Consider the following 12,227-nt stretch of genomic DNA (forward strand, 5'->3'; position numbering starts at 1 on the left):
AATAATCCCTACTTTGAAAAGTTGTTATAAAAAGTAAACGAAATAACACAATTAAGTGCCTAGCATATTACCTCGCAAGTACTACATGCTCAAGAAATGATAACTATTAATATTTAGAAAATGAGAATAAAAATTCTAATTCAATTAATTAATGAACACAATTTTAATAGCTCACAAATATTCTTTCTTCTTGCAGTTTCAAAATCACTCAAAGTGGTTCTTTGCTTCTGGATCTTGAAAGAATTGCAAAATAAGAGAAATGTTCTGAATTAATCTTGCTACATATTATTGTATAAATCTAAGTGATTCTTATATAGTTAAACAATCTTAGAGAATAGTGAAACTTCAGACTCAGTAACCCACCATTTTTTGCTTAACTCACTAGTCTGCAGTAAACAAATAGAGGGAAAGTGGAAAAAGAATGCAGACTTACATTCCACTTATCCCACATATACAAGAATAAGTCTGACACATTTAAATGTACAAAATACTGAACTGGCTGCATTCACAGCAGTCTTCACATAGTACAAGGCACACAGTCTAGTAAAGAGAAAATGGAACCACACACCTGTAGAGAGACCACACTGACATTATCAAAATGGATGTGTCCATTAGGCTCAGTGACAGCTGGATTTGCATAGCAAGTCACACCGCTGATGGCAGGTAATGCTTTAGGTTGATGAGTTTTTTCTTGAGAAGGACCAAAGTCATCATTTCCAAAGTGGGTATGATCATTCTACATGGAAAAATAACAAAATGAAGAAGAGGTTGTAAGAAGGAAAAAATATGGCTCATACAGACAAGGAAACAGAGAGCTTAGTGCTTTTAATTTATAAGAAAAAAATCTTATGTCTATTCTATGTGTAATGTAATCTTTTTAGATTTATAAAATTTCTCTCCCTTTAAATCTATCCTCATTTATTAGATTCTTTTGTTTCTGTTTTTTCATGTTAGGGTACAAATATTTCTTATTTTGATGAATATGAATGGAATACAAGTTATGCACATCTGTTATTCAATGTTAAATTGTTAGCACTTACTACAAATTCTGCAATATTAATCAAGTGTTTCTCTTATACTTATCAATATATCGACTCTTTTCTTTCTTCTCACATTCATAAGCCTAATAATTGGACTGTTCACATAATTCTAAGAACAAATTCCTGTCTTTATTCGCCTATATAAAGTATGTTTAGTGGGTAACATATCAGACGTTTTAAATAAAGTCCATTTACCTGACCATACGTCTTTAACAACATCTTGAGCATTCTTTCAACAAAGAAAAGTATGTAAAATCCACCAAACACAGCAACTGCTTTCTCAACATAGTTGTCAATTTTGGGATTGAATCCAAATGCCTGAGAGAGAGAAAAAAGGCAATTCAGGTAAAACCAAATAATTTTAACTTGATTTCTAGAAACTAATACCAAAATTTCTCAGTACACAATTTTCACCAAAGTTCTAAATCCATCTTCACATTCAAGTAATACCGGGAACTTACCTGCCAAAATCACAAAACAAAAACTCTGAATTTGAGCAACCAAACTGAAAGAGATGGCATAGAAGTTTTATAACCAGAGGAGATTCTATTAAATGAAGCCCCCAGAATATCTTATAGTTTCCTAGCTATAACACCATCAGCAATATTTACCTTGAAAGAGTAAACTTTGAGTAGTAAAGCAGCAGCATTGATTTCCACATTTATAAGATAATATCAGATCTAGGTAATGAAGATAAATGAGACATTGATTATCCATTTTCTCTAAAAGTAATATATCTGCCCACCATATCCAGAGTCAAATTTTTAAGGCAAATAAGGCAGGCCATTAGATTACTGCTTTCCCAAGAGAGATCCTCTTGAACCTAGAGCATCCTGATGAGTCCTAAAGAGATAAATAAATCAAGCCCTGGGCCCAAGAATAAAGAAGATTTAAGATACTAGGCTCACTCACACACACACACACACACACACACACACACACACACAATGATAAGAATGAAATAATTCATTGTTTAAAGGACATAGGGCAAGAGCTGGAGTTTGAAATTATAAAGTGTTAAGATGTTCCTAACAGACAAGAAACAGAAACTTAAAATAAATAAATAGGAGGAGAGAGTAATATGTGAAAAGCCGCAGTGTTACACCATTCTACACATTGCAAACCTCCCCTCTGAACAGCAGTCTAGAACAGAGGGTTCCTGGGTTCTTGTTCTGCGTCTGTCTCTAGGGGAGACCTCATGGCCACATCTTCATTTGAGTGACTTCTCTGTGCCTATTTTACGGTGCAAAAATGGCATAAAAATAGCGACTGTACATACTAACACAAAGGTTATGAAATAGCAAAAGGGAAGAATTTTGCCAAAAAAAAAGAAATAACTGTCTATGTAACTTTGAGGTATTATTACAAAGACAGATTCTTTAGTGTTTACATAATTCTCTCATCACATCCATAGTTCTCTAATTATCACAGAAAAGCAAAAGAATATCCATAAATGCTGTTGAAAAAGTTTCTCATTTTCCTGATAGACATGTCTTATGTATTACTACATTTTCAATAAAATAGAAAACCTCAAAATCATAAATGTGGAATCTCCAGTCCACATACAATATCAGTTTGTCTAATTTAATTTGACCCACAAATCAGATGACTGAATAGATACATATATAATATTATATTATATTAAATGTATTACATGTATAATATTACATGTAATATTTTTTTAATCAGAAAATCTGTATTGTCATCCTAGCTTTGTCACTGGCTGCTTGTATGGCTATAATCAACTCATTTAATCCCCCTGGATTTTAATTTTTTTCATCTCTACAATCGAGAGTTTGAAGTAGATGTTCTCCTAGGTCCTTTCTAGATACAGTAGCAATAATAATTATAATAATAAATCTAAGACTCTAAGAAGTTATATCCCCATTTTCATATATACCTGTGAAAACTAAAAGAAGCTTTAGTTATAATTTTCTAAAAGTTATGAGATGAGAGCGGTACTCCTTCTTTGTTGGGGTCTTGCCCCTCCCTCCTCCTGTGTGCCTGGAGGGGACACAGCCCATGTGTGCATGCATTTCTCTACTTCTCCTCTGTGGCTCCCTCCTAAGAACGTCTCTTGCTCTTCCCCTTCTCTTTTCCTCTCACTTATTCTCCGCCCTCTGTCTCTCTTCCTTATATGGCCACAATATAGATTTGAAATAAAACATATATATTATTTGTTGATTAATTGAATAGCTTACTATAGTCAATGTCAGATCAATAACACATTTTATCAAAGGAAAAAAATAAGCTGCTGTTTATCTATTGGTCCTCAATTGACTTTTTTTTCACAGTCAAAAAAAATGAAAAGGTTTGCCAACCAGCCTCTAATTTATCCTCTAGTCTTTTATCACTGTAGTAAATATGAGGGAATTCTGTGGTCTACCTTCAGTAAATTTGATATTGCATGCTCTTTAGAAAAAAAATATAAATACTAAAAGTGTGTAGAAAAATTAAATTTGCCAAATGTGAGACAGAATAAAGTGTGAAGGCCCTCGCAGGCGTAGCAGGCCATCTGAGTGCGGCCTGGTGGCTGGCCTCCCAGAACACTGATCTCATCTCCCACACTGACAACCGCCCCAGCTCGGGGCAAGCTTTCTCATTTGCTGTGATTCAGCTTTCTCTTACCCAAAACACTATAAACCAGACCATAAAATGCTGTGAGAATTATGGAGGCTTAAAACATCTAAAAGAAACAATTATTCACAAGAACAAATAGTCAACATCCTTACCTCTGGAATAAGTTGGAAAATTGCATTTGAAAACAGAGTTCCGATAGCCAGCCCCACAAAATAGGTCAAAATCTTAGGGAAATAAGATTTCTTTATCAGTGGAGTCAAAATCATGCCGAGGAGCGATGCCAGGTTAATAATTGTCACTGACAGGAATCCATATCCCCAAACTGGATCAGAGGGGAAAGAGTAGAAATTAATCAAAGGAGCCAAATGAAGTCTTACACTTGAAACAAATTTCTTCTTTAAAAGCTTGAAATAGATATCTTCTTTAAAACAAGAAAATAGTCTCAATGAAAATTATATAGAAAACCAAGAACATAAGTATAGCATAATAAATATTAAAAGTAACACTGCCTATACTTTCGTCAGTCCTAAATCATCACATTGGGATCAAAGAATTTTACAGCTTGCAGGGAATTTGGAGAACATCTAAAACAGTGACAAACAATCTGAGGCCCACAGGCTCCAAGCCACTGGTTTCATCTACGGCTCAAGGCCTAGTTTAAAACCCAGCCTTTCAGAGGAATACAGAGGCAGCGTGAGTTTCAGGGCAAAGGTACGGAATGATGGGTGGAGAGCAGGGGTGGAAATGGGTGGGGTGAGTCGGCTTCAAGACGACCATAGCTGCTGACACAGAGCTTGTCATAACCACTGATCTGAAGGCGCCTGTGGAGACCACCTCCTGGGGAAGGCAGCACCTCAGCCCCTGCTGGGGCCTCCAGGGAGCCCAGGGCAGGGAGCCCTCAGGAAGGAGCACACAGGAGGGAAAGAGGGGCTGTATTGCCCAGCTCACTCTCTGGGCCCAGATTAAGGCAAAAATATCCTACATAGTGGAGACCCTGGTGACAGAAGGAGGTGGTGCATCTCTCATCTCTCTATCCCCAGGATCGGGCACCCAAAAGGTGCGTAATAATTCATTGCTTAGAATGAAATGAACAAATGTTACCCTAAGCTCTACCACTAAGGGCACGTGTGACCAATTGCCTTTGGGCCTCAACTTCCCCCTGGTTATCCTAGAGGGGTTGGTGTAAAGACACAATGGGAAAGCGAGTGAAACACACTGTGTGAACGCTGGACAGTCCCGGACGGCAGCGCAGGCTGACATGCAGACTGGCCCCCGCAGCTGTACAATGCATGGCTCTGCCTGTGGCCCCACACCTTGTGCACAAAGGACAATGTGAAAGATTAGAAAGCTGCCCCTGTATTGGCACTTCTTTAAAATGCCCAGAAATCATTCTTAGATGTTGGGTCACTTTGCTCACTGACACCATCAGCAAAGTACCATATAACCTAACGCCTAGCAAGTGTGGGCCATGAGCCAGGCACTGTGCTAAGCAACTAACATGCAATAATTCATTTGACCCTCACAAAACCCTCTGAGGTAAGTACTACTACCACCTCCTTCACACAACTGAGGAAACCAAAGCATATGGAGTTCAAATGAGCTGCCCAAGTCATGTGGATAGAAAGCGGAACTTTGAACCCAGATAGTCTGACTCCAGGGCCCATATTTCTTAGCAATATGCTTCATGACTCCTGTAGAGGTCATCTAGTTTTTAAAAAGCCCAAGGGACTCAACAAAACTGTAAACACTTTATATTGTGCTCCATGAATACAAGAGTGCTTGCCATTATTCTAGTTCAAGCGATTCTATCTACAAATAAATAACCTTAGCAAATGTTTATGGAGCCCAGGATGTGGACCAAACTGTGCACAACAAGGAGCCTGCCAACAAGGAGCTTGGATCTTTTGTTTGGAGAACTGGGAAATGTGCAGCCAACACCTACACAAGGCACTGCAAGGTAGCCTGTGCTAAGTACCCAATGAAAAGGACAGACAATAAATGTTACTATGTGACCACAAGAATCATGAGAGCACTGACCACAACTTTATCATCTCTAGACACTTTCCTATGAGTCCCAGACTCCTAACCATGCCCTACGAAGTCATCTCATTGGACCTACAAAGATCTACCTCATTCCCATTTATTACCTTATCACCTAAAACAATACTACCTACCCCCCTCAGACTTTCCACTTAAGGAAAGTTCTCAACCCCACGTCTTCTGCCATGGTATACCTATGTGTAGTTTCCCTTAACACAAACAGCCTCTATCCCATCACCAGCCTACATGCATTCACTCATTCAACAAGTATTTATAATCTCACTGGGTAGACAGGATACATACATGTTGACTAAAAGAAAAATGCAAAGAAGTTTTTGAGTATCACATAGAGGCAAAGCCACAGACACACATTAAACTCATCACCTTCCCCTGAGAAATCCTGCTCCACTACCCTTGTGCACTATCTACAGAAACAGCAGAAACATCAGGATCAATTTCAATTTCTCACTCTTGAGACAGAGTCAGTTCCAAAGACAACTGGTGACCAAACTCTATCAATTCTGCTTGAGATATTGCTCACTCCAGTGTCTCCAACCCATTGCCTGTGCCTCGACTTCAGGCTCTCATCATCTCTCAGGCTCATCATCTGATACATTACAACAGCTTGGCCACCAGACTTATTATCCTAAAATATAATTCTGATCATCTCATGCCCCTATTTGAAACTGTCCTTCATAAACGGACAGCTCTCCAGTGTTATTTACCCCTTTCTCAACATGGCCGTTACGCAGACACAGAGTTTTCCAAATACAGAGTTACCTTTGCACTTGTGGTTCCTTATCTGGAAATATCTTCATATCTTCACTGCCCGAGGAACTCACACATGGCTCTCCAAGCAACTCACTGACCTCCTCCATGAAGCCTTCCCATAGCAATTTGTTTGAAGGTAATTGGGTCGCTTACCATTTCTTGTGTGCTACAGTAATTTTATCACTTATATATTTGTCTATACCACACAAACTATGAGACTTTCAAGAGAGAGGCTATGTTTTATTCATCCTCAGTGTCTAGAATATTGCCCAGCAAATAGCACATATTCCTTGATGAATGAATTAATGAATACCTTAATTCAAGTTGCAGCCCAGAACTCTGTCAAAAATATACCAATTAATTTGCTTACTCAATCTTTCTAACCTTCCTTACTATTGTGCATATTTATCAGAACCACTTGGGGAACTGTGGGAGTGAGTCATCACAGTCCAAGTACACTGCATAGTCTCCCCTTCTTGTATTGTTAGGACATGATTCAGAAAAAGAAGATCCATGCGTCCACTCAACTTGGACACCAAAGATTGAATTAGTATAAAAATATTCCTTGGACCTCTCCATGTACACATAGGACTCCCTCTAATGATCTGTTTCAGAGAGGATTCTTTCTCTTTGCTTCATAGTGAACTTGAAAAGATTTTAATAAATTTCCAAGGAATATTTGTTAACTATAGCTAATATTTATTGAATGCCCACTATGTGTTAAGATTCTTCTAAAAATTTCACCTATTTTAACTCATTTCATCCTCCTATTTCATAGTTTTTACAAGAAAAAAATAAAACCAGTTAATGTAGTTCCTGGAATATAGTAAGTCTTCAATAAATGTTATTTTCAAAAAACATAAATTACTAAGCAGACCATCAAATAAATTTTACTCCATTTAGCTCATTGTTACACAGTGAATGGACAACAAACCAGAGGTGGGAGCCTGGGCTCTGCTTCCTCCTCAGGTCCTCTACCTCGAGGACAGCACTGAACCTCCCTGGAGCTTGACCTATACCTCGGTTGCATTACAGAGTGGACAATGTGATCTCCAGGGATGCTACAAGTAAAATTCTATTATTCTTACCTATTATTTGAATTAAACAGCATCTGTGATCTCCTCAAAAAAATGAGGCAATTTTGAACCATTAAATTATTGCTAAAACTTAATTAATTTATCTCCTAGAGAATTTCATTGACCATCAGTTTGCTGTACTCATCAATATGAGTTTATAAAGCTCCTGAAAGGCAATTTCAAAATCACAAAATGTGAGGTCTCTCATAAAGGAGACTATTTTTCTGCCCACTGAAACATCAGCGTAAACGTGTTCATAAAATCCTTGTATCATGACTACTTTGGATTACTTTCATTTCAGTTTTTCATTCCCTTGAATGAGCTCAGAATTGACTCCATATTAAGCGAACAGTTATGTCAAGAATCTAGTACATTTCATTATTTAAAAAATCATCTCTTTATGGGGAAAAAAAATAGGCTTACACAGGGGCCAGGGAATGGAGTGAACCTATGAACACATGAGTAAGAAGAGGGAAGTCATACTCTTCCTACTCTGTGCCAGGCACTGGTCCAGGCCCTTGCATATATTAAGTCATTTGATACCCCCAACAATTCTATAAGGTAGGGACTACTATTATCTCCACTTTACAGAAGAGGTAACTGAGGCACAGAGACATTAAATAAGTTGCTAAAGATCACACGGCTGCACTAAAATAGAACAATTAAGATATTACACCAAGTAAAGGAATATATTGTCAACTTAAACATCTTAGAATAGTAAGAACAAGTACTCTACTAGTTTCTCTAATTCTCCAGAAACTTTTCTATATCTTCTCCCACCCCACTCCACCCACTCCAGCCCATTTCAATTCCTAAGACAAAGAGGTATTTCTTTCTTTATTGGGTCCTCTGTCCAAATATCTGGTGCCTTTCTGATCTTGTAACTTACAACTGTTGATTTTTCCATTTTATGAGTTTGCAGTGTGGACCTTAGAATTCTCTCACTTCCTGCTTCCCACTTCCTTGTTCACCTCCTGGCTCCCGAGATACAGTAATTTGGGAATTACGGTTAAAAACACTTTTGAATATCAGAAATTAACCTGCACAGAGTAGGGGATTTGCTTTTTCTGAAGCCTCACCTCCTGTACCGAGAATTATGTACGTTAGACACTTTTATTTAACAGACACATATGGTACCTAACTACATGCCAGAGAATGTTCGCAACGCTTTACAAATAGTAAGTTATTTAATCCTTATAGCAACCCTATAAGAAAGGTACTATTTTAAATGAGAAAACAGAGGCAGAAAGACATAGTCATGTGCCCAACATAGCTCAAAAATTACGGAGCTGGGATTTGAGCCCAGGCTGGGTTGACTGCAGAATCTATGCTTTTACTATGCTATTCTATTAGCAAATGTTAGTATAGAAAGCATTTGCTGAATTTACTTTTGAACATAAAGTGCAAACTGGATTAAAGTTAAACAGACTCATAGAAATATAAACATACTCCAGCAAAAATAATTGCTGAAATTAGTGTTATTCACAAAATAGCTAATTATATTGATAAGCTCTGGTTGGTGATTTCTATTCTTTGTATATGTAAATACAGAATGTAAAAGAGAACATGGGTTCTGAAGGTGAGACAGTCTAACTTTCAACCCGGCTCTACCATATAAAAGCCGTGTAATCTTGACCAAATGACTCTAAACTCTCTGTAACTCAGTTTCCTCGTTTGTAAAATGGGAATAGTAGTTCCTACATCACGTAGTTGTATGAAGATTAAATGAGTCAACTTATGTAAAGCACGTGGAACAGCACCTGCCACATAGCAAGTGCCACCTAAGAGTTGACTATTATCATTATTTTTGTCATTGTTGCTGCCATCCCTGTTGTTCACATACAGAGAGCTCAAAGTATTCATATATACATACAGGAATCCAAAAGTTCATAAAATAGGCGCTTCTTTGTTGAGGCTCTCCTTTTCTTCTCTATTTTTACTCTCTTTATATGCTCTATCCATACTCACATTAGATGAGCTCACTCAGACCAGTGGCTTCAAATGCCATCGCCGAGATAACAGATTTCCAGCCTCGACCTATTCGCTGAGCTCCAAATGTGTGCATGCCACTGCCCACTTGACATCTCCCCTTGTGGGTGTACATCAATGGCTTAAGCTGATCACATCAAAAATTATAGTCTTGATCCTTGCCACTCTCTTCCTCCACAATAAACTGCTCCTCCTCAGTCTTCTCCATCCCGGGAAATGGTGCAACCATCTATCCAGTTTCTCTGGCTCAGACCTTGATTCATCTTTCCCTGCCCCACATCAAATCCAGAGGCAAACCATTTTAGCACAGTCTCCAGAATCCATCCTGAATCTGACCACTCCTCCTCAGTTCTACTTCGTGCACCTTAGTCCAAGTCCCAACCAGCCTGAGCACCAACTCCTGGCAACAGCCTCCTGACCAATCTGGGTGCTTCTACTCTTACCCCACTACAACCTATTCTTCAAACTGTAGGTAGAACGATCTTGTACAAATCCAAATAAAATCATGTCACTCCCCTGTCTAGAACCCTACAGTGTCTTCACACTACATTCAGAATAAAATCCCATCAATTTACCACACCTGACAAGGCCTCTGGCTACCTCCAGGATATCATCTCCTTCTAGTCTCCCTCCTGCTCATTATGCTACAGACACACGGACTTTCTTGCTGCTCCTCACACATGCCAAGCTCGTTCTCAAATTTATGCTGGCTGTTCCCTCAACTGAAAATTCTCTTCCCCCAGAGAAGACCTTGCCATGGCCCTCTCTTTCTCCTCAGTCAGGACTCTGTCCAAACGTAATCTCATCAGCGAGGCCTCCCTTGACCCGTCCAAGGTCACACTCACCCACTGTCTCCTTCTATCCCTTACCTACCTAATTTTCCTCATAGCCTTCGTTACTCCGAAATTATATTATTTACCTGCTTGGTTATATAAATGTTTATTATTTCTCTTCTCTACTATATTGCAAGCCCTAACAAGCAGGGAATTTTTCTTCTTGTTCACTACTGAACCCTCAATACATAGAACAGTGCTTGGCATGTCATGCCATAAATATTTATTGAATAAAAAATGAACAAAAAAATGAGAATTAAAATACCCATGTGGGGCAGGGTAACAATTTAGGAATACCAAGAAATTGCACATAGCTAGCAAATGGTTTATCTCATTTGTGAAAAGACTTCTTCTACATGTTTAAGCATGTGAACTATACAGTAAGCACACATTTGTTTTCTTATATTTTAAAATTTCTTCGCAGTAGATTATTCCTTTAAAATGCAGTATCTATAGCAGTATTATTATAAGCACTTAAAAAAGTCACTAGCATTTTCTTTCATTTATGAAAATTAAAGCAGCAATAACTCAGTACCTGAAGATTTAATCTAGAACCATGCTAGTTCCCTTATCCCTTTACTGACAATTACAGACAAAATTGACAGATTTTAAAATAATATGATAAGCACAAGGTAATGGAAATTAACTGATCAATTATGAGCCAAATAGTTAATGCAATCCAATATGCACAGCATAAAACATTTATTGTTTAAAATCAAGAATTGAGTTTGAAAGTTTGTAAGCGGTACCAAGTATAATTTTGATTCCACAAATAGAAGAGCATAACTTACTAAACTTTAAATGAGTTCTAATTATTCTTATTCTAAATAGTTCTGGAATACAAGTATTTTACTAAGGGATTCTATGCAGATTAATTAAAAATAATAAAGCAGAAAAATAAAAATGCAGAAAGCACGTTAATTTCATTTCAGACTAGCCCATGGACTTTTCAAGCAAACGGGAGAAAAAGCTTCCAACATACCTTCGGAAAGACTCGGTTTTGCTTTGTGTTTGGGCCGATCCTCGCAAGGGTAAAAGTTCAGTTGCTGTAAAACTGCTGGACAGATGACAGAGAAGTCCGAGCTGGTTATCTGGGTAGCATTTGAAAAGCCATGAAGGGAAAAGATCTCTTCAGCTGATAAACACTGAAACAGAAGAAGCAAAACAAACACATATGTATGCATATGGCAAAAGCACACATGCCAAGATACTACAAAGAGACAAAGAATACTTCATCTAGACACACAGCACTAACTCTTTATACAAAAGCCCACTACAGAAATGTATCCACTCCTAAAACTGTAAAACAGCCCACACCTCTTTAAACCTAGAAACCAGAAAAATAGCAAAAATCCTTCTTGATCAGCGGTCTACCTACAGCAGTCAAGAAGGTCAGAACTGGCTTGGGGGTTTCCAAAGACTTTAAAGATATTAAAAGTGGACCAATAGCAATTCAAACAAAGGGCTTTAAGACAACTCTATATTCTCAATCTTCCCTCTCTTTTTCTTTAGTTTGAATGGATATTTTGTGTAGGCTATTGGAGTGGCTCTCTACAACATTTCTTGTAGACAAACACCTGGTTCCCTAACAGTTTCATAGTTAAGAAATTCATCTATCCTCCTAGACAGCAATAATAATTCCAATATTTAAAAGTTGTTTTTAGGGCCGGCCCCGTGGCTTAGTGGTTAAGTGCGCGCGCTCCGCTGCTGGCGACCCTGGTTCGGAACCCCGGGCCTGCACCGACGCACCACTTCTCCAGCCATGCTGAGGCCGCGTCCCACATACAGCACCTAGAAGGATGTGCAACTATGACATACAACTATCTACTGGGGCTTTGGGGGAAAAAATAAATAAATAAAAACTTGTTTTTAAATATTTTAGCATAAATGGTTGTTTT

At 38.2% G+C, this 12,227-nt stretch overlaps 1 protein-coding gene across 1 annotated transcript in view; it reads right to left on the reverse strand.

The window, feature by feature from the left end:
• The window catches only part of SLC39A8 (solute carrier family 39 member 8), a 91,786-nt gene that overhangs the window by 50,084 nt on the left and 29,475 nt on the right, over positions 1-12,227 (reverse strand). Inside the window, exons 2-5 of the mRNA XM_058547583.1 lie at positions 11,312-11,474; positions 3,773-3,942; positions 1,236-1,358; positions 569-736 (exon numbers count right to left, since the gene is read on the reverse strand). Coding sequence (XP_058403566.1) covers positions 569-736; positions 1,236-1,358; positions 3,773-3,942; positions 11,312-11,474 — 624 coding nt within the window. The remainder of the gene's footprint in view (positions 1-568; positions 737-1,235; positions 1,359-3,772; positions 3,943-11,311; positions 11,475-12,227) is intronic.

This window comes from Diceros bicornis, chromosome 8 (assembly GCF_020826845.1).
Source record: "Diceros bicornis minor isolate mBicDic1 chromosome 8, mDicBic1.mat.cur, whole genome shotgun sequence".
NCBI classification, from domain to species: Eukaryota; Metazoa; Chordata; class Mammalia; order Perissodactyla; family Rhinocerotidae; genus Diceros; species Diceros bicornis.